The sequence below is a fragment of the Bombina bombina genome, chromosome 1 (genome assembly GCF_027579735.1).
Source record: "Bombina bombina isolate aBomBom1 chromosome 1, aBomBom1.pri, whole genome shotgun sequence".
NCBI lineage: Eukaryota > Metazoa > Chordata > Amphibia > Anura > Bombinatoridae > Bombina > Bombina bombina.
This window is the reverse complement of record NC_069499.1, coordinates 1,415,954,849-1,415,976,415: the sequence shown is the minus strand read 5'-3', so window position 1 is coordinate 1,415,976,415 and position 21,567 is coordinate 1,415,954,849. Positions and strand designations below refer to the sequence as shown.

The 21,567-nt window shown below is 37.6% G+C and overlaps 1 protein-coding gene across 2 annotated transcripts in view; it reads right to left on the bottom strand.

The window, feature by feature from the left end:
• Window positions 1-2,735: 2,735 nt before the first annotated feature.
• LRRC71 (leucine rich repeat containing 71) overlaps window positions 2,736-21,567 on the bottom strand; it is a 91,208-nt gene continuing 72,376 nt past the window's right edge. The window contains exons 15-17 of one of the 2 annotated variants that reach the window (XM_053695831.1): window positions 17,789-17,897; window positions 4,517-4,638; window positions 2,736-3,074 (exon numbers count right to left, since the gene is read on the bottom strand). In XM_053695831.1, coding sequence (XP_053551806.1) covers window positions 2,946-3,074; window positions 4,517-4,638; window positions 17,789-17,897 — 360 coding nt within the window. In that variant the 3' untranslated portion in view covers window positions 2,736-2,945. The remainder of the gene's footprint in view (window positions 3,075-4,516; window positions 4,639-17,788; window positions 17,898-21,567) is intronic. The other variant, XM_053695839.1, reaches the window with a different exon arrangement.

Genomic DNA, 21,567 nt, shown 5'->3' with positions numbered 1-21,567 from the left:
AAGTCGTCAGTTTCTTCACTCAACCAAATTGTAAGACATTGGGTTCTGCCAGAGAGAGATCTCATGGCCTTCTTATTTTAATCACAAACTGCCTCAGTATTGTGCCATGTCTCTTGGGGACCTGGGGTAAGTCTGATAGATGCCCTAGTGGTTTCTTGGTCGTTCAATCTGATTTACATGTTTCCTCCATGAGTGATGCTATCCAGGGTGATAGCCAGAATTGAGCAGAAACAAGCCTCAGCAATTCTGAATGCTCTGGAGTGGCCCTGCAGGATTTAGTTTGTCGGTGCAGAAGTCCTTGTGCCAGCCTTGGAGGCTTCCTCTAAGAAATGCTCTTCTCTCTCAAGGCCTTTTTTTCACAATTCAAAACTCTTAAGTTTCAAAGCATGGCGATTGAACAACCTTGTCAGAAAAATCTCTCAGGCAGAATTGATACCCTGATTCAGGCCAGGAAACCTGTTACCAGGCGTATTTATCATAAAATCTTGAAAACATTTTTGCACAGTGTTCTTGGAAAGGTTACAGATGGAATTCTTTTTAAAATTCCTAGTGTTTTTATATTCCTGTAGGAAGGCTTAAACAAAAATATATAAGCCAGATCTCTGAAGAGTCAGATTTCAGTTTATTAAGAAAATTGCTAAAACTCCTTACTTTCAGGCCTTTGTTCAGGCTCTGATAAGGATAAAACTAGTTATTAATCCAGTTTCTCCTCCTTGAAATCTGAATCTGGTTTTGAGGGCTCTTCAAACTCCTCCTTTTGAGCCATAGCATGGTTTGAACCTTCAGCTTTTATCTTGGAAAGTTCTTTTTCTTATAGCTATTTCTTCGGGTCTATGAGCTTTCAGCTTTGTCTTGCAAACCTCCTTTTCTGATTTTTCACCAGGATGTTCTTCGCACTAGCTAATATTTTCTTCCTAAAGTGGTATCTACAGATACTTTCAATCAGGAAATTGTGGTTCCTTCTTTTGTTCCACTAGAGCAGTTGCTATTTCGTGGGCCTTTCGTAATGAGGCCTCTATTGTTCAAATTTGTAAGACAGCTAATTGGTTTTCTTTGCACACTTTTTCTAAGTTTTATCACTTTGATGTGTATGCCTCTTCTGTGGCTGCCATTGACAGAAAAGTTCTGCAGGCTTTAGTGCCTGAATAGTTACGCCCTGCCTTCACTTTTTGTCGCCCCCTATTCATGGTGTTCTCGTGAACGCCACAGCTTGGGTATTGAATAACACACCTGATGGCTCGTGGACTGTCACCATCTGATGAACGAAAACAAAATGTATTCATACATTCCACAAGCCTGCCCTTTCTTTTTGTTCAGGTGGCTGCAGTACTTGTTTTGCACTTTTTTTCCTTATCTACTTGGATATATATATATATGACTGATAATCATGTGAAGTGGGAGGGATTTAAAGATCTTATCCTAAAGAAAATGGAAAAAAAACAAAACTTAAAAAGGACTTTATGTAAAAGGTTGGCAGACTCGCCAGTCCCTGGTTCAGTTAGCCTCCTTTCTTTGACCAATGTGGGTAGTAATCTCAACAGATGCCAACCTGTTTGGTTAGGTTGTAGTCTGAACTAATAAAAAATATGAACAATATCTTTTGGTACAACTATTTTATGTTTTTGCTTAGTTTTTAAAATCTGCTGTTTTTATTATTTTTTTGCTATACAGAGTGATTTTGGACAGGGATAGGAACATGCATATAGTTTAAAAATAGGTAAAATTACCCCTCTTGTAATTAAAAAAATTGTGTAATTTTAAATTTGTGTAATATTGTATGGTTAGATATTTTATACCGACTTGTTTCCTGCATACTTTGCAAGATGGTAAATCGTAACAAAAATAATAATTGTTTTCTCATTCTGATTTTCAATTGTTAAAGGGACATAATACTCATATGCTAAATCACTTGAAACTGATGTTGTATAACTGTAAAAAGCTGACCGGAAAATATCACCTGAGAATCTCTATGTAAAAAAGGAAGATGTTTTACCTCACAATTTCCTCAGCTCAGCAGAGTTTGTTCTGTGTAAAAAGTTATACTCCGCTGCAGCCCAGCTGCAGGTAAAAAAAAAATGAAGAAATGAACAGCAGCCAATCGGCATCAACAGTGCTGAGGTCATGAACTATTTTACTGTGATCTCATGAGATTTCACTTAACTCTCATGAGATTTCATTGTAAACTTCCTTAAGCTGAATAGGGAAATAAGATGAGAGTGCACGTAAGCTTGCTCCTTCCGCTGTCCCGGGACAGACATACTAATTTGCTGCTTAGAAGTCCTTTACAATGGGATGTGGCTACTGAGAATCTTTTGAGGTAGAATATCTTTCTTTTTTACATAGAGATGTTGAGGTGATATTTTCTAGTCAGCTTTTTACAGCTGTGCTGCATCACTTTCAAGTGTTTAAACATTTGGGTATTATGGCCCTTTAAGTTTAATTGAACCATAAAGTATAAATGCAATGAGACCCAACCAATTAAAAATACTTCCAGCACTGGAGTGTAAAAATGTAGAATGTCCAATTTAAAAACCAATGTTTTATAATTCTGCACCACATCACCTTGCTTAACTGATGAGCAACTGTTTGTTTTTCTTTCTTCTTTAAACTTTATCTTTCATGTCTGTTAGGTAAGTGGAACTGCAACTATTAACCATCCGTGCTGTGCCTTCAGTTTATATGTATAACAGGTTATTTTCGGCAGTTTGTATTATAATCTAGGTTACAACAAGTAGAACTGTGAATGAGGTTGATTTTATTGATTGATTTCCCTTTTTTAGGATAAAGTATTTTATTGTTTCATAATAAATTGGTATTATAAAAGTCATTCATTTTTATTATGGTCGGTATTATCACTTTTAATTTAACACTTTTACAGTGTTTACAGGTCACATGAAAATCTCAGGCATATTCCGTCAATGTAGAAGACTTTTTTTTGCTGCCAGTCAATGAAGCGATACTTCTTTCACCTCCTCTTCTGTTACTGACGGTGCAGATTGACGCAGTGGGTCTCTGGATTGCATAATCTGCTCAAGTTTTAGAAATGTTGCACAGTCCACTGGGAAATTGTTCTTCTAGAGCATTACATAAAAGGAGGGAAGACATTTTTTTTAAAACCATGGAAGTACACAGGGTCTCATTTATAACTGATAGATTTGACTAGATGGTCTAATAAGTCCTCAGCTGCTAGAAATAATTGTTTAATAAGTTTGTGAATGCTCATATAGGTTGACACATGGGGGACGATTTATCATGGCCCGAATTGGGCCAAATACCACTGTTTCCGCGCAAGCCTTCTTAAGACCGCTGCTCCTTAACTCATCTGCTGCCTCTGAGGCTGTCAATCCGCCCGATCGTGTATGATCATGTTGATTGACACCCCCGCTAGCAGACGATTGGCCACGAATCTGCAGTGGGCGGCATTGCACAAGCAGTTCTGGTGAACTGCTTGTTCAATGTTAAATGCCGACAGCGTATGTTGTCAGCATTCAGCGATGTCTGGCGGACATGATCTGCTACAGGGGATCATGTCCGCCAGACATTGATAAATCTGCCCCATGCTGTTAGAAACACTGACATCTGCCCCAAAGGCACAATTAACAGCTGCGATCCACTTAGCTCTAGAATGCAACATCTTTTAAGAGATCAGTCTGTTTGTTTGTAGTTATATAAAGCACTTAGTATACATTTAAAGTGAAGGTAAATACAAACGCTCTATTCTTAAAAATTAAATATATCAAGGCAAATAAATATAAGTTTAATTCATCAATATTTCTAAATCTTAATATTACCTGCGATATCCTATGTTATTCTCATCTACTCGGCTATCCGAAAAACAACCCGTCAATTTTTATTTTTTTTAAAACAACGATCACATTGTGCAGCCATCCAATTGATTCCCTGGCTGTTAGGCGGCCGTCAATTTACGTCATCATGGTCTGCTTCGTGATGCGCATGCGTAACAGTTTCTATATTGCAGTTCCCAAGTGCGAGCGTTCACGCTTCACGCATGCGCATTATCCCCTATTTATTGTAGGCATAGCTTAGAGCAGCAGCCGGGATTACCGCATGCGCAAAGATGACAGTCTAAAAAGGATGCGCATGCGCAGTTAATCGATGCTCGATGTGCACGAGCTGAGTATACACGTATAGAGCGGGTGGGACCGCTCTATACGTCAAGGTATCCTAAACCAGGAAATAGTGAATGGGAGGAGAAACGGAAAGGAAGCGTAAGAAAAATATAGAGATAAAATTACATAAATCAATAATGTTTTTTCAAAAATAAAGCTAGCGACTTGATTTAAGTTACTAAAAGGGTTGTAAATAGGATTGATGGGTACAAAAACTTTACCTTCACTTTAATGGCAATTTGTGCTGTCCCTAACATTAATAAATTTTACATCTAAAGTAAGACAGCCAAAAATCCCCATTCAACACTCTGGAAGATCAGTGATCACCGGTGATAGTGGTGGAAAACAGTTTCTGTAGTGATTTCCCCATAGATAAAAGGCCTCACCCTTAAAGACAGGCGTAATAGCCCAGTTGGTAACTTGGTGCCAGGGATTAACTTTGTCTCCTGCATTTGGGTCTCCATCGAGTTCAGGAATCCTTTCAGACCTATTTCTGTTATTTTGTTTCCTACAGAAAAAGAGAGATAATCAGAAAGTTCAAAATCAATATCCCCTATCTGTGAGATGTGATAACCATCACTGTTGACAAACCAGACTCACTTCCTGAGGAATCGAGGGGTTGATCATATTCTAATGTATGATAGCTATCTGCATGTTAACGGCTGCTGATGACCCTTTTTGGATGTGGATGGCATCACAATAAGACATTTTCAGTATTTATTGGCACCACCTTTATCATAACAGTTTGCTGGAAAATTAGCCCAATACTTAACATGAGTAAGTTCTTATTTTTTTTTTACAATAAAATGTCATGATAACTATTGGAAATTTTTCTGACTTCCACATCAAAAAGGACCTGATAAACTCCTAGACACCACTTATTACAATACTATCAGGTACTCCAAAAAATTATCAACTGAAACATTGGTTTTCGCTCATGCGCAAAACACACTGTTATTATTCTTACCATATTAGATAACGTCAGGAAGCAATGTCACTAGATACAAAGGCTACCTGCTCTATCCCTGGAACACTTAAAGGGACAGTAAAGTCAAAAATAAACTTTCATGAATCGCATAGAGCATGCAATTTTAAACAACTTTCCAATTTACTTATTTTATCAAATTTGCTTTGTTCTCTTGGTATATCTTTTTTTTTAAATGTAAAACTAGGTAGGCTCATAAGAGCTCAGAAGCATGCATGTATCTTTAGTACTCTATGGTAACATTGTATATCAAAGCTACAAATAATGAAAGTTTAATTTTGACTTTACTGTCCCTTTAACACATTTTTATCAGAGTTATGATGGTATCTAAAATGGTTATTTGGCTATTGGAGTATTAGAGTTTGGATCTTCTATTGACCTAATGTGTTCCATAAAGGATAGGGTGCTCTAATATCCCATATCCAAACATTTTAGATACCATAATAACTTTGATAAAAATGTGTTAAGTGTTCAAGGGATAGATTTTGTAAAAATATAGACAGGGGGAGATAGACAAAGCCATTTGTACAAACAAGAAGTTTATTGGATATTTCATCCAATAAAAGGTGTAGGGTACCACAAGGGTTAAACTCTAATACATACAATATAGGACATGAAGAGAAAACCTCCAGCATTGCGCCACACTTCAACAAATTCCACAACTCCTACCCCAGAACTTTTAGTCTGATAGGGATAAAAAAGTCAAGTTAGGGATTAGGGGTGGACATTTAGATAAAATACTTTTACAACATGAAAGTCGTTGGATTTATAATCTAGACACCCTATCCCCAGGGGGCCTAAATGAAGAATTATTGTTTTCCCCATTCTTGTAATATCTATCCTGAAAATGATAAAATAAACAGTCTTTAAACAAAATGATCATATAATTTTTATGGTAATAGTTAGAGTAACTCTTTTCTGATTCTCAATCTACAATAATATATCAGAAATTGTAAAGCCATAGTCTATAATATAATTTATATTCTTTAAACTGTGATAAAAGTATATACTCAAGATTTAAATTTAATGATGTAGAGAAACATAATGAGGATTAAACAATTCAGTTATAATAAATGTATTGTAATGTATTATAAACTACATCAGCTAGTAAATGTTTTACAATGTAGCAATTTATATGTTAAAATGTATGAATGAACATCAGCAAATGGATACAAAAGAAACTAAAGTTCACGGAGAGGGTTCCCAGGAGATGGCAACAAAGTTGCTATTTAAAGAGGAACAGAATGAACAAAATTAGGGGTGCCCAACAGGTAGATCGGGATCTACCAGTAGATCCCGAAGGCGCTGCAGGTAGATCACGGCCGATCTGATCAAAATTATGTGGTCAAGTTACACAAGCTCAACACTGGTTTCTACGGATACCGCTTTACCGCAGTGTGTGACGGGGCGGGTCATTAAACATTCTGAAGGTCATGCACAAAAAGTGCTACAAGATTGGATCTTGAGGGACATCGATTTCAACCAATCAATGTAGATAATTTTTGAACGACAACGCAATTGGCCTATCAAAAGCATGGTTGAGTGAGTATTCACCCAATAGATATGGCGGTATAGTATAGTTAGGAGGGTAAGCGTCAATAGATAGAAAAAGTAAAGGCAGAGAGGCCTATTTATCAAGCTCTGGATGGAGCTCGAGGGCCTGTGTTTCTGGCAAGTCTTCAGAAAGACCGCTGCTCCATAACCTGTCTGCCTGCTCTGAGCAGGCGGACAGAGATCGCCGGAATTCAACTCGATCAACTATGGTAGGGTTAAATTGACACCCCCCTGCTGGCAGACGATTAGCTGCGAGTCTGCAGGGGGGCGGCATTGCAACAGCAGCTCACAAGAGCTGCTGGTGCAATGCTGAATATGGAGAGTGTATTGCTCTCCGCATTCAGCGAGGTCTGTCGGACCTGATCCGCACTGTCGAATCAGGTCTGACATACCTTTGATAAATATCCCCCAGAGGCTGCTGCACTATGCTAAAGGAACAGGTCTGATTGACGCCTGGCAAATGAACATGTTGACCCGGTAAGAAATGGTCTGCATGCCTCGCTATTGAAATTTATTTGTGTAAGCCTCACTGGGTCATATCAGGCCAAGTCCGTGGTGCAAAGTAAAGATGGTCAGTGGCAGTAATTTGAATGCAGTGTTTTGTAAAATGGCACAAGGGGTTGCTCCTGTTAACCAGAATTAAAGTCAGTGCTACTTTTGTCATCAGGATTAATCTGTTGTATCTTTATGCTTTTGCACATCCATGTGTTGCTAAATCATGCAACCTTAAAGGGATATGAAACACACATTTTATTTTTTTCATGATTTAGATATAAAACATGCAATTTTAAACACCTTTCTAATTTACTCCTATTATTAATTTTTCTTCATTCTCTTTTAGTGGGTAGATCTTGTTGAGCTGGTCATTTGAAAAGAAGATCCCAAAACAAAAAAGTATGGGCACCCCTGAGCAAAATCATAAGCCCTTACGAAGCCGCAAGGTTAAACAATGGGGAAATACTGTAAAGAGCCCATGATTATTTTTACTTTGGTCGTAAAAGGAAGAAAGAGGAGGATCTACACAAACAGGTGCATTGGCGGCTGGTTTTGCTACCCACCTTAAATACACACCGCGCTTGTTAAATGAAACTCGGCATACATACAGGTCAGAGCATATTGGAAGCACTCCAGCTTCTCTGCTGCTAGGATTGGCGGTTCATCCCGCTATACCGACAGCATTTTGAGAAGAGCGAACCCTGAATAGTACAGTCTGGAGCTAGCGGTTGTTTGGCGAGGTATGTTTATAGCCTAGAAGGGACAAGTTAATTCATCCTCATGCACGCTGTGTTCATTGTGTACAGTGTTTCCACAAAAACCTTATTGTGGATACCGCAGAAGTGCTAATAGCCCATAAGAGAGCGCGCAGAGAAATACAAGTTTCATACTCACTACTGAGTGCAACTTATTACTGGAGCATCGCACATCGGCAGAAACATATTTGTTTAAACATATTTTGGACTTTTCCCAGTGGTAACTGTATCATTATCCTTCTCTAAGGATGTATCAATCTTTTCTAGACACAAGGGGAATTTTGTATGAATATGTTATATACTTTGTTAATAACTAAATCTGTATATACTATATATATATATATATATATATATATATATATATATATATATATATATATATACTGTGTTTGTTGAGTCAGTGTAGGTGGCTATATTTATTTATAGCCATCATAATTCATTATATAGCTTTGAGGCAAGAGTGCTATTTATAAGTACTTTTTCATTCTCTCTTTATTCATTTTTTTATGTAATATTATTTCTTAAGGGTCGGTCATTATTAGACTTTTTGCCTAACCCTATAATCAGTGCCTTGATCAATTTTATTTTTGTTAAATTATATATATTATAATTATATATATTATATGGATGCCAATTAATTTTTTTAATTTCAGTATCTACACTGTCCTTGATATCATAATGTGCAAAATGATGATGTAAAATATTTTGGAGTTTGGCTATCAAACTATTTATTTTGTTAAATTAGATGATGTGTATTTGTAATATAATTCACATTGCTACTGTGTCTTTAAATTGCTTAACTGTATCCAGACCATTGTTTAATACCTTTACGCCGCTAGCACTTTCCATGCCGTCGTAATAACGCTGAGCTTTAACACCGTTAAGACAACAAGGAATGTTCATTCTAAAGTGAACACTATTGTACTGCCACAAAGGGGTTAATTATCTTGCATGTGTGCAGAAATTAAAGGGACAGTCTACACCAGAATTGTTATTGTTTTAAAAGATAGATAATCCCTTTTTACCCATTCCTTAGTTTTGCATAACCAACAGTTATATTTATATATTTTTTACCTCTGTGATTATCTTGTATCTAAGCCTCTGCAGACTGCCCCTTTATTTCAGTTCTTTTGACAGACTTGCAGTTTAGCCAATCAGTGATGGCTCCCAGGTAACTTCACGTGTACAAGCACAGTGTTATCTATATGAAAAACATGAACTAACACCCTTTAGTGGTGAAAAACCTGTTAAAATGCATTCTTAAGAGGCGGCCTTCAAGGTCTAAGAAATTAGCATATGAACCTCCTAGGTTAAGCTTTAAACTAAGAATACCAAGAGAACAAAGAAAAATTGGTGATAAAAGTAAATTGGAAAATTGTTTAAAATTACATGCCCTATCTGAATCATGAAAGTTTTTTTTGGACTAGACTGTCCCTTTAAGTAAAGAATTTTTTTTTGCCGATAGGGGCATTAAAACCCCAAGCTTGAAGTTAGCCAGTTGCCAGTGAACAAGGGCAGAAGCAAGCCTGAAACACGAATGGCAGGCTACTACATGCTAAACGGATCTGGAATATAATGCTTTTTCTTTCATGTAATTGGCAAGAGTCCATGAGCTACTGACGTATGGGATATACATTCCTGCCAGGAGGTGCAACGTTTCCCAAACCTCAAAATGCCTATAAATACACCTCCCACCACACCCACAACTCAGTTTTACAAACTTTGCTTTCTATGGAGGTGGTGAAGTAAGTTTGTGCTTGATTTTTCTTCTATGATAAGCGCTTCTCAGCATATTGAAGCCCAATTCCTCTCAGAGTACAGTGTTTGTCAGAGGGATGTGAAGGGAGTATCGCCTATTGATTTTATGGTTTCTCTCACGGGAAATCTTTTCAAGGGTTCTCTGTTATCGGCCATAGGGATTTATCTCCTACCTCCCTTTTCAGATCGACGATATACTCTTATATACCATTACCTCTGCTGATAGTTTTCAGTACTGGTTTGGCTATCTGCTATATGTGGATGGGTGTCTTTCGGTAAGTATGTATCATTATTTAAGACACTCTCAGCAATGGTTTGGCGCTTTATGTATTAATATAAAGTTTTAAATATATGTATGTTACTTATATTTGCCATGAGTCATGTATATTTCCCTTTACAGACTATCAGTTTCAGTATGGGAATCATGTTTTAGGAAGTTTATTTTCTTACCTGGGGTATAGTGTCTTTTTCAAATTGACTTGTTTTTCTTTAAATTTCACGTACAAAATTAGGCTTGCGAGGTCTCAAAATGCTGTAATTTATTGCAGCATTCTTGGAGCAGGAAATTTTTGCCGCAAATGTGCGTCTATGATTACGCAGGTTCATCATTTCCTGCGTCTTAGTTGACGCCAGGTTGTTTGGCACGAAGTTGCAAGGTCTCAAAATGTCATACTTGGCGCAAAAAAAATTGGTTTTATTTTACCCCACTTCCTATATGCCTCTTGCCTTCTTTATGCTCAGAGGGCTATGCTGTTTGCATTTTTTCCCATTCCTGAAACTGCTATATGAGGAAATTGAATATTTTGTCTAAATATTTTTTCTTTTACATTTTGCAAGATGTCTCAATTTGATCCTGTCTCAGAAGCTACTGTAGGAACCATGCTATCTGAATACAGTTCTACCAAAGCTAAGTGTATCTGTTGTAAATTAGCTGAGATTTTATCTCTGGCTGTACTATGTAACAGTTGTCATGATAAGCTTTTGCATGCCGAAAATGTTTCTACCAGTACTAGTACAGTATCTGTTGTTCCCTCAACATCTAATATACATGATATCCTTGTTGATATGAAAAATTATATTGCTGATGCAATACAGAAGGCTATGTCTGCTATTCTGCCTTCTAATAAACGTAAAAGGTCTTTTAAAACTTCTCATAAAACTGATTTTGTAATGACAGACAACATACTGAAATATCCTCCTCTGATGAGGATCTCTCTGGTTCAGAAGATCCTACCTCAGACATTGACATTGATAAATCTACTATTTTTTTAAGATTAAGTATATCCGTTCTTTGTTGAAAGAAGTATTGGTTACTTTGGATATTGAGGAGTCTGGTCCTCTTGATAACAAAACCAGTTAACGTTTAAATTCTGTTTATAAACCTCCTGTGATTACTCCTGAGGTTTTCCCTGATGCTATTTCTGATGTGATTGCTAAGGAATGAAATAAGCCTGGTGCTTCTTTTATTCCTTCTTCTAGGTTTAAAAGGTTTTACCCTTTGCCAGTGGCTAAATTAGAGTTTTTGGAAAAAGTCCCTAAGGTTGATGGGGCTATTTCTACTCTTGCCAAACATACTACTATTCCTATGGAAGATAGTACTTCTTTTAAGGATCATTTAGATAGGAAAATTGAATCTTATCCAAGGAAAGCTTATTTATATTCTGGCTATATTCTCAGGCCTGCCATTTCTATGGCTGATGTTGCGGCTACATCAACTTTTTGGTTGGATAGCTTAGCACAACAGGAAACAGATCCTGATTTGTCTAGCATTGTTCGTTTACTTCAACATGCTAATCATTTCATCTGTGATGCTATTTTTGATATCATCAAAATTGATATTAAATCTATGTCTTTAGCTATTTAGCTAGAAGAGCTTTATGGCTCAAATCATGCAATGCCGACATGGTATCTAAATCTAGATTACTATCTCTATCTTTCCAGGGTAATAATTTATTTGGTTCCCAGTTGGATTCTATTATTTCCACTATCACTGGGGGGAAGGGAATTTTTTTGCCTCAAGATAGAAAATCTAAGGGTAAATCTAAAGCTTCTAATCGTTTTCGTTCCTTTCGTCAGAATAGAGAACAGAAAACCACTCCTTCCCCTAAGGACTCTGGTTCCAATTTGGAAGCCATCTTCAAATTGGAATAAATCCAAGCCTTTAAATAAACTAAAGGCAACACCCAGGTCTGCATGAAGGTGCGGCCCTCAATTCAGTTCAGCTGGTCGTGGGGCAGATTGAAATTATTTCAAGACATTTGGGCAGATTCTGTTCAAAATCAGTGGATTCAGAGCATTGTCTGTCAAGGGTATCAAATAGGTTTCAGAGTAAGACCTCCTGTGAGAAGATTATTTCTCTCTCATGTTCCAACAAATCCTGTGAAAGCTCAGGCTTTTCTGAAGTGTGTTTCAGATCTGGAGCTTTCAGTGGTAATTACACCAGTTCCGCTTCAGGAACAGGGTCTGGGGTTTTATTCAAATCTATTCCTTGTCCCAAAGAAAGAAAATTCATTCAGACCAGTTCTGGATCTGAAGTTTTTGAATCGTTTTGTAAGGGTCACAACTTTCAAGATGGTGACTATAAGGACTATTCTGCCTTTTGTTCAGCAAGGTCATTATATGTCCACAATAGACTTACAGGATGCATATCTTCACATTCTGATTCATCCAGACCACTATCGGTTTCTGAGATTCTCTTTTCTAGACAAGCATTACCAATTTTTCGCTCTTCCATTTGGCCTAGCATCAGCTCCAAGAATCTTTTTGAAGGTTCTTGGTGCCCTTCTATCTGTAATCAGAGAGCAGAGTATTGTGGTGTTTCCTTATTTGGACAATATCTTGGTACTAGCTCAGTCTTTACATTTGGCAGAATCTCACACGAATCAACTAGTGTTGTTTCTTCAAAGACATGATTGGAGGATCAATTTACCAAAGAGTTTCTTGATTCCTCAAACAAGGGTCACCTTTTTAGGTTTCCAGAAAGATTCAGTGTCCATGACTCTGTCTTTAACAGACAAGAGACAAATGGAATTGGTTTCAGCCTGTCTAAACCTTCAGTCTCGGTCATTCCCTTCAGTGGTTATGTGCATGGAAGTTTTAGGTCTCATGACTGCAGCATTGGACGCAATCCTCTTTGCTCGTTTTCATATGAGACCTCTGCAGCTTTCTATGCTGAATCAATGGTGCAGGGATTATACTCGGATATCATAAATTATATACTTAAATCCCAACGTTCAACTCTCTCTGTCCTGGTGGTTGGACCATCATCTGATTATTCAAGGGGCCGCTTTTGTTCGTCCTTCCTGGACTGTGATCTCAACAGATGCAAGTCTTACAGGTTGGGGAGCTGTCAGGGGGTCTCTGACAGCACAAGGGGTTTGGAAACCTCAAGAGGCGAGGTTACCAATCAATATTTTAGAACTCCGTGCTATCTTCAGAGCTCTTCAGGCTTGGCCTCTATTAAAGAGAGAACTTTTCATTTTCTTTCAGACAGACAATATCACAACTGTGGCATATGTCAATCACCAGGGAGGGACTCGCAGTCCTTTGGCAATGAAAGAAGTATCACAGATACTTTCTTGGGCGGAATCCAGCTCTTGTCTAATTTCTGCGATTCATATCCCAGGTGTAGACAATTGGGAAGCGGATTATCTCAGCCATCAGACTTTGCATCTGGGGGAAGGGTCTCTCCATCCAGATGTGTTTTTTTCAGATTGTACAGATGTGGGGTCTTCCAGAAATAGATCTGATGGCTTTCCATCTAAACAGGAAATTTCCCAGATACCTTTTCAGGTCTAGGGATCCTCAGGCCGAGATGGTGGATGCATTAGCAGTTCCTTGGTCTTACCAACTTGCTTATATTTTTCCGCCTCTAGTTCTTCTTCCAATGGTGATCTCCAAGATCATAGTGGAACAATCGCATGTGTTTCTGATAGCACCAGCATGTCCTTACAGGTTTTGCTATGCGGATCTTGTCCGGATGTCCAGTTGCCAACCTTAGTCACTTCCTTTAGGGCATACCTTCTGTCTCAATGCCCGTTTTTCCATCAGGATCTCAAAGTGCTAAATTTGAAGGTATGGAAATTGAGCACTTAGTGCTTAGTCATAGAGGTTTCTCTGACTCAGTGATAAATACTATGCTTCAGACTCGTAAGTCTGTTTCAAGAAAGATTTATTATTGGGTTTGGAAAACCTATTTTTCATGGTGTTCTTCTCATAAATTCTCTTGGCATTCTTTTAGAATTCCTAGAATTTTACAGTTTCTTCAGGATGGTTTGGATAAAGGTTTGTCTGCAAGTACTTTGAAGGGACAAATCTCTGCTCTTTCTGTTTTATTTCATAGAAAGATTGCTAAGCTTCCTGATATTCACTGTTTCATTCAGGCTTTGGTTCGTATCAAGCCTGTTATTAAATCAATCTCTCCTCGGAGTCTTAATTTGGTTTTAAAGTCTTTGCAGGCCTCCCTCTCTAGTGACTCTTCTGTGGGCTTCCACATCTTGGGTATTTCTATCCCATACGTCACTAGCTCATGGACTCTTGCCAATTACATGAAAGAAAACATAATTTATGTAAGAACATACCTGATAAATTTTATTTCTTTCATATTGGCAAGAGTCCATGAGGCCCACCCTTTTCTTATGGTGGTTATGATTTTTTTGTATAAAAGCACAATTATATATCAGTTCCTCTTTTTGTATGCTTCATTACTCCTTATTGTATCACCTCACTACTTGGCTATTCATTAAACTGAGTTGTGGGTGTGGTGGGAGGTGTATTTATAGGCATTTTGAGGTTTGGGAAACTTTGCCCCTCCTAGTAGGAATGTATATCCCATACGTCATTAGCTCATGGACTCTTGCCAATATGAAAGAAATTAATTTATCAGGTAAGTTCTTACATAAATTATGTTTTTTATGTAGATGGTGCTCTGCAATAACTTTTTGTATAATAAAAAAAAATAATTTTTTGTTATCCCTGTTGTTAAAGGGTCTGAAACCACTACTTTCCTGCCGAAACGGTAACAGGTCTAGGAGCACCCAGAACTTTTCATCTACACGCACATTGTCAGTGCCTGCACTGACGAACGCACAGGGTCTATGCAATACAGGACATAGTGCTACAGTGTTTGGTTCTATGTACTCATTATGTGTGTAAATACAGTATATATATATATATATATATATATATATATATATATATATATATATATATATATATTAAAAGGGGCATACATAATATATATCTTTTTCCTAGGAATTGTGGTGGAGGTTGTAACTTTGGACAAATGCTTTAAAGTGGCATATCCCAGGTGTAGACAATTGGGAAGCGGATTATCTCAGCCATCAGACTTTGCATCTGGGGGAGTGGTCTCTCCATCCAGATGCGTTTTTTTTTAGATTGTACAGATGTGGGGTCTTCCAGAAATAGATCTGATGGCTTCCCATCTAAACAGGAAATTTCGCAGATACCTTTTCAGGTCCAGGGACCCTCAGGCCGAGATGGTGGATGCATTAGCAGTTCCTTGGTCTTACCAACTTGCTTATATTTTTCCGCCTCTAGTTCTTCTTCCAAGGGTGATCTCCAAGATCATAATGGAACAATAGCATGTGTTTCTGATAGCACCAGCATGGCCTTACAGGTTTTGGTATGCAGATCTTGTCCGGATGTCCAGTTGCCAACCTTGGTCACTTTCCTTTAGGGCAGACCTTCTGTCTCCAGGCCAGTTTTTCCATCAGGATCTCAAATTGCTAAATTTGAAGGTATTGAAATTGATCGCTTAGTGCTTAGTCATAGAGGTTCCTCTGACTCAGTGATAAATACTATGCTTCAGGCTCGTAAGTCTGTTTCAAGAAAGAGTTATTATCGGGTTTGGAAAACCTATATTTCATGGTGTTCTTCTCATAAATTCTCTTGGCATCCTTTTAGAATTCCTAGAATTTTACAGTTTCTTCAGGATGGTTTGGATAAAGGTTTGTCTGCAAGTACTTTGAAGGGACAAATCTCTGCTCTTTCTGTTTTATTTGATAGAAAGATTGCTAAGCTTCCTGATATTCACTGTTTTGTTCAGGCTTTGGTTCGTATCAAGGCTGTTATTAAATCAATCTCTCCTCCTTGAAGTCTTAATTTGATTTTGAAGGCTTTGCAGGCTCCTCCTTTTGAGCCTATGCATTCTTTGGATATTAAACTACTTTCTTGGAAAGTGTTGTTCCTTTAGGCTATCTCTTCAGCTAGAAGAGTTTCCGAATTGTCTGCTCTCTCTTGTGAGTCTCCTTTTCTGATTTTCCATCAGGATAATGCTGTTTTGCGGGTTTCATTTAAATTTTTGCCTAAAGTTGTGAAATTAAACAAAATTAGTAGGGAAATTGTTGTTCCTTCTTTGTGTCCTAATCCTAAGAATGCTATTGAAAGATCTTTACATTCTTTGGATGTTGTAAGAGCTTTAAAATATTATGTTGAAGCTACTAAAGATTTCAGGAAGACTTCTAGTCTATTTGGTTTTTTTTCTGGTCCGAGGAAAGGTCAGAAAGCCTATTGCCATTTCTTTGGCATCTTGGTTAAAGCTTTTGATTCACAAGGCTTATTTGTAGGCGGGTCAGTCTCCACCTCAGAGAATTACAGCTCATTCTACTAGATCAGTCGCTACTTCTTGGGCTTTTAAGAATGAAGCTTCGGTTGATCAGATTTGCAAAGCAGCAACTTGGTCTTCTTTGCATACATTTACTAAATTTTACCATTTGGATATATTTGCTTCTTCTGAAGCAGTCTTTGGTAGAAAAGTTCTTCAGGCAGCTGTCTCAGTTTGATTCTTCTGCTTATGATTTAAGTTTTTTTCTTGAAATTGGAGAAATTTATGAGAGACTTATTTTTTTGGATGTGGATTTTTTCTCCCTCTCTAGTGACTCTTCTGTGGACTTTCATATCTTGGGTATTTCTATCCCATACGTCACTAGCTCATGGACTCTTGCCAATTACATGAAAGAAAACATAATTTATGTAAGAACATACCTGATAAATTTATTTATTTTATATTGGCAAGAGTCCATGAGGCCCACCCTTTTCTTATGGTGGTTATGATTTTTTGTATAAAAGCACAATTATATATCAGTTCCTCTTGCTTTTTTACTCCTTATTTTATCACCTCACTACTTGGCTATTCATTAAACTGAGTTGTGGGTGTGGTGGGAGGTGTATTTATAGGCATTTTGAGGATTGGGAAACTTTGCCCCTCATGGTAGGAATGTATATCCCATACGTCACTAGCTCATGGACTCTTGCCAATATGAAAGAAATTAATTTATCAGGTAAGTTCTTACATTAATTATGTTTTTTATGTAGATGGTGCTCTGCAATAACTTTTTGTATAATAAACATTTTTTTTTTATTATTTTTTTTTATTATCCCTGTTGTTAAAGGGTCTGAAACCAATACTTTCCTGCCGAAACGGTAACAGCTCTAGGAGCACCCAGAACTTTTCATCTACACGCACATTGTCAGTGCCTGCACTGACGAACGCACAGGGTCTATGCAATACGGGACATAGTGCTACATTGTTTGCTTCTATGTACTCATTATGTATATGTATATATATATATATATATATATATATATATATATATTAAAAAGGGGCATACATAATATATATCTTTTTCCTAGGAATTGTGATGGAGGTTGTAACTTCGGACAAACGCTTTAAAGTGGCACCTGTTGTATCGACTGACATTACCCATACCCTAATACATTTATTTCGGAGACAGTGGTTCAGCAGTGGAAGAGGCAGTGTCCAAAGAGACAACGGAGGGTTTATGCAATGCAAGCTAACATTTTTTAGTGCATTGTACGCTGGCCTGGGGCCATTGGTATGTTAATATTTCCCATTTGTGGTTCCTTTTTGTGCTTTTTTTTTTGCAGGGCACAGTATTGAACATGGAGGTCGAAGGACAAATGAAATATTGTCTATCTGGGATCTCACAGTAATATACGCTAGAGGACGTTGGTTTGCGCTTTTTTAAAAAAAAAAATCATTTGCACGGACAAACATTGTGTTGTAGAAAAAGGTGTGAATGCACATTTTAGATATATCCAATGCAGCAGCAAAATTCCTGTGTACTTACGTAATAGGTTGAGATTGATCAGCACTCTGTTCCCCATGAGATAGACTTTTCCGTTCTTACTTTCTGCATTCTCCAGTAAAGGATTTAGATTTTCAATGGGTGTCACAGGCTTAAAGGGTAAAAAGGATTTAATTTGTGTAGCCTTAGAAACAACAATCTTACAATATATACTTAATGGATTTTCCTCCTAAATATTCAGACTATAACCAAAGTAACAAAAAACAAAGACACTTGCCTGATGTATAATATAAATAAAAATGTATATGAACAAATATGCACTATTAAATATATGTCACCAAAATGCTCACAAATTACACTCAAATTTTCATGGTTTCAAGATAGTGCAAAACAACAACAGAATGGATGTGAATCTACTACATTTTTTTCAAAAAATGGAAAATTTTACTTTTTAAGTATCACAATAAATTGTATTGTTTGAATAATGTAGCCTGCAGCTCACAGAAAAAAAACACTTAGGGCTAGATTAGCTTCCTGTTATACATTTAACCACTGGTAGTAAGAAGAAAAATAATTTTAGCCTTTAATGTTGCATCCAATTCTTAATCTTAGAAAATTAATGTGATCTAGTTCTTAGTTGCTGACTAGCTGTGCTGTAAAATAATTCATAACAATTTAATTTTGTCCTGTTAATGGCATGTGAAATCTTTCAGTGGCAAAATGTTTGCACATTCACTTACGGTAGATTTTATTACAAGCACAGAGACTCATATTTTGCATAATTCTCTTTTACTTTGAAGATTAAACAGTTAACAGAGCAGATAAACATTAACAGCAGCAACTAGGAAGAAAACAGCCAATGAAAACACACAGTCAACTTGAGTAGAGGAGATTAGCCAATTAGCAGTTTCATAGAGCTCATATACTGTCTACAGAATTCCTATTCCTCCTCTTTCTCATTTGCTGTTCAGTGAGATAAGCTGTTCAGTGAGATAAGCTGCAAACAATATTTCCTCATTTTAAAGTGTTTATTCTCTGCTACTTTTTTAACCTTTTCTTTTTTAAGGCACGATGAGTCCACGGATCATCATAATTACTAATGGGATATTCACCTCCTGGTCAGCAGGAGGATGCAAAGAGCACCGAAAAAACAGAGCTGTTAAATAGCTCCTCCCTTCCCTCCCACTCCAGTCATTCTCTTTGCTTATGTTAGTCATAGGAAGTGGTAAAGTGAGGTGTTAGTATAGATTCTTCAATCATGAGTTTATTATTTTTAAAGTAGTGCAAGATTGTGCTGCTTTGTCCTAGGGTGTAGCTGTAGTCCATATCAGTCTCTTCAGTAGAGCTTTGGTGGCTTTAGAGCAATGGGAACTTGTGGGACATAATTCTCACTGCGCCTCCCATACATTTATGCTGCCCTAACCCTGAAAAATCTGAGGGATATTAAGTAAGTAATATCAGTATTTTCTCTTCTTTCACAGGTCCATGTGAGGAATAGGACCTCTCAAACCTGGGAACTGCCTTTGCTGTCGGGCAGAATATGAGGTAAGTGCTGACTTTAATTTCTGGGGATAAAAGAAGGAACTCAGAAGAAGTTGGGCACTTACTTTGTATGGATGGGATTTATAAAGAAGCCCTTAATGGATTGGGCACTTTATTTTTATTTGGCATGAATTCTCCCTGATACATAGGAGATAATATGCGACAGCTATCGCAGGCACGGGAAGGGCACTCTGTATTTATTTTGCCTTACAGGGCAACTGACGATGGTGGTAGTCACATCTCCCAATGGTTACTTAAAGAATCTTGCCGACCGGGAGATGACTGTACTGATATCACCCTAGGCGGGTGTAATTGGGTGCTTTTACGTTTAGCTGACTATTGTAATAATTAGTCTATGGGGCACTTTATCTCATCTCCCGGTGGTTACATAATACAACATGCCGACCGGGAGATGACTGTTTTGTTAACACCCATGACGGCCGGTCCTTGGGGAGGCAGTATTTGCATATTGCGCCTTTTTCCCTTCTCTTCTGGAGCAGTTACTAGTCCTATATGCATCCTCATATTATATGCGTAATTGGGACCGGAGACTGTCTTTCTTTCATGTAATTGGCAAGAGTCCATGAGCTAGTAACATATGGGATATACAATCCTACCAGGAGGGGCAAAGTTTCCCCAACCTCAAAATGCCTATAAATACACCCCTCACCACACCCACAATTCAGTTTTACAAACTTTGCCTCCTATGGAGGTGGTGAAGTAACTTTGTGCTAAGATTTCTACGTTGATATGCGCTTCTCAGCATTGTTGAAGCCCGATTCCTCTCAGAGTACAGCGAATGTCAGAGGGACATGAAGGGAGTATCACTTATTGAATACGATGATTTCCCTAACGGGGGGGTCTATTTCATAGGTTCTCTGTTATCGGTCGTAGAGATTCATCTCCTACCTCCCTTTTCAGATCGACGATATACTCTCAATTTACCATTACCTCTACTAATAACTGTTTTAGTACTGGTTTGGCTATCTGCTATATGTGGATGGGTGTCTTTTGGTAAGTATGTTTTTTATTTCTTAAGACACCTCAGCTATGGTTTGGCACTTTATGCATTTATATAAAGTTCTAAATATATGTATTGTACTTATATTTGCCATGAGTCAGGTTCATGTATTTCCTTCTGCAGACTGTCAGTTTCATATTTGGGGAATATAAACATCTTTTAAATATGAAATTTATTTCTTACCTGGGGTTTAGTCTTTTTTTCAATTGACTACTTCTTACAAATTGCGGGCGGTATTAGGCCAGCAGGTGCGACAAATGCTAAACTTTATTGCATCATTTTTTTGGCGCGGAAAAGTACGTCTATGACGCAAGTTCGTCACTTCCGGCGTCATACTTGATGGCGAGACCTTTCACACTGTTGCGTCATTAGTGACGCGAGTGTGTCATTTCCGGTTATTTTTTATTATTTCAATACCCCATTGATGTTTGCCTCTTGCTTTTTTCTATCAGAGGGCTATGCTATTTGCATTTTTTCCCATTCCTGAAACTGTCATATAAGGAAATAGATAATTTTGCTTTATATGTTGTTTTTTATCTTACATTTTGCCAGATGTCTTAACCTGATCCTGCCTCAGAAGCTTCTACTGGAACATTGCTGCCTGACATCGGTTCAACCAAAGCTAAGTGCATTTGTTGTAAAATTGTAGAAATTATCTTGCCGAATGTCATTTGTAATAGTTATCATGATAAACTTTTACATGCAGACAGTGTATCCATTAGTAATAGTACATTGCCAGTTGCAGTTCCTTCAACTTCTAATGTGCATGATATACCTGTACATTTTAAAGAATTTGTTTCTGATTCTATTCTGAAGGCTTTGTCTGCATTTCCACCTTCAAATAAACATAAAAGGTCTTTTAAAACTTCTCATTTAGTTGATGAAATTTCAAATGACCAACAACATAATAATTTATTCTCTTCTGATGAGGATCTATCTGATTCAGAAGATCCTTCCTCAGACATTGACACTAACAAATCTACTTATTTATTTAAAATTGAGTATATGCGTTCTTTATTAACCTTTTAACGCCGTTATGCCGTTCCATTCCGTCATAATTACACTGGGCTTTAGAGCCGTTATGACGGAATAGAACGGCATAACGGTTTTCAGCTCCTGTGCCCCCTCCGTTATTTTCTTTGTTGTGGATCCGGTTGGGGGATGTGCCTAGCACCTCTGGCACTCCCCCAGGATCCAATCAGCATGGAGGGGGTGTATCGATTGTCCCCTGTAACACTGTAGCAGCCAATGAGTGGAA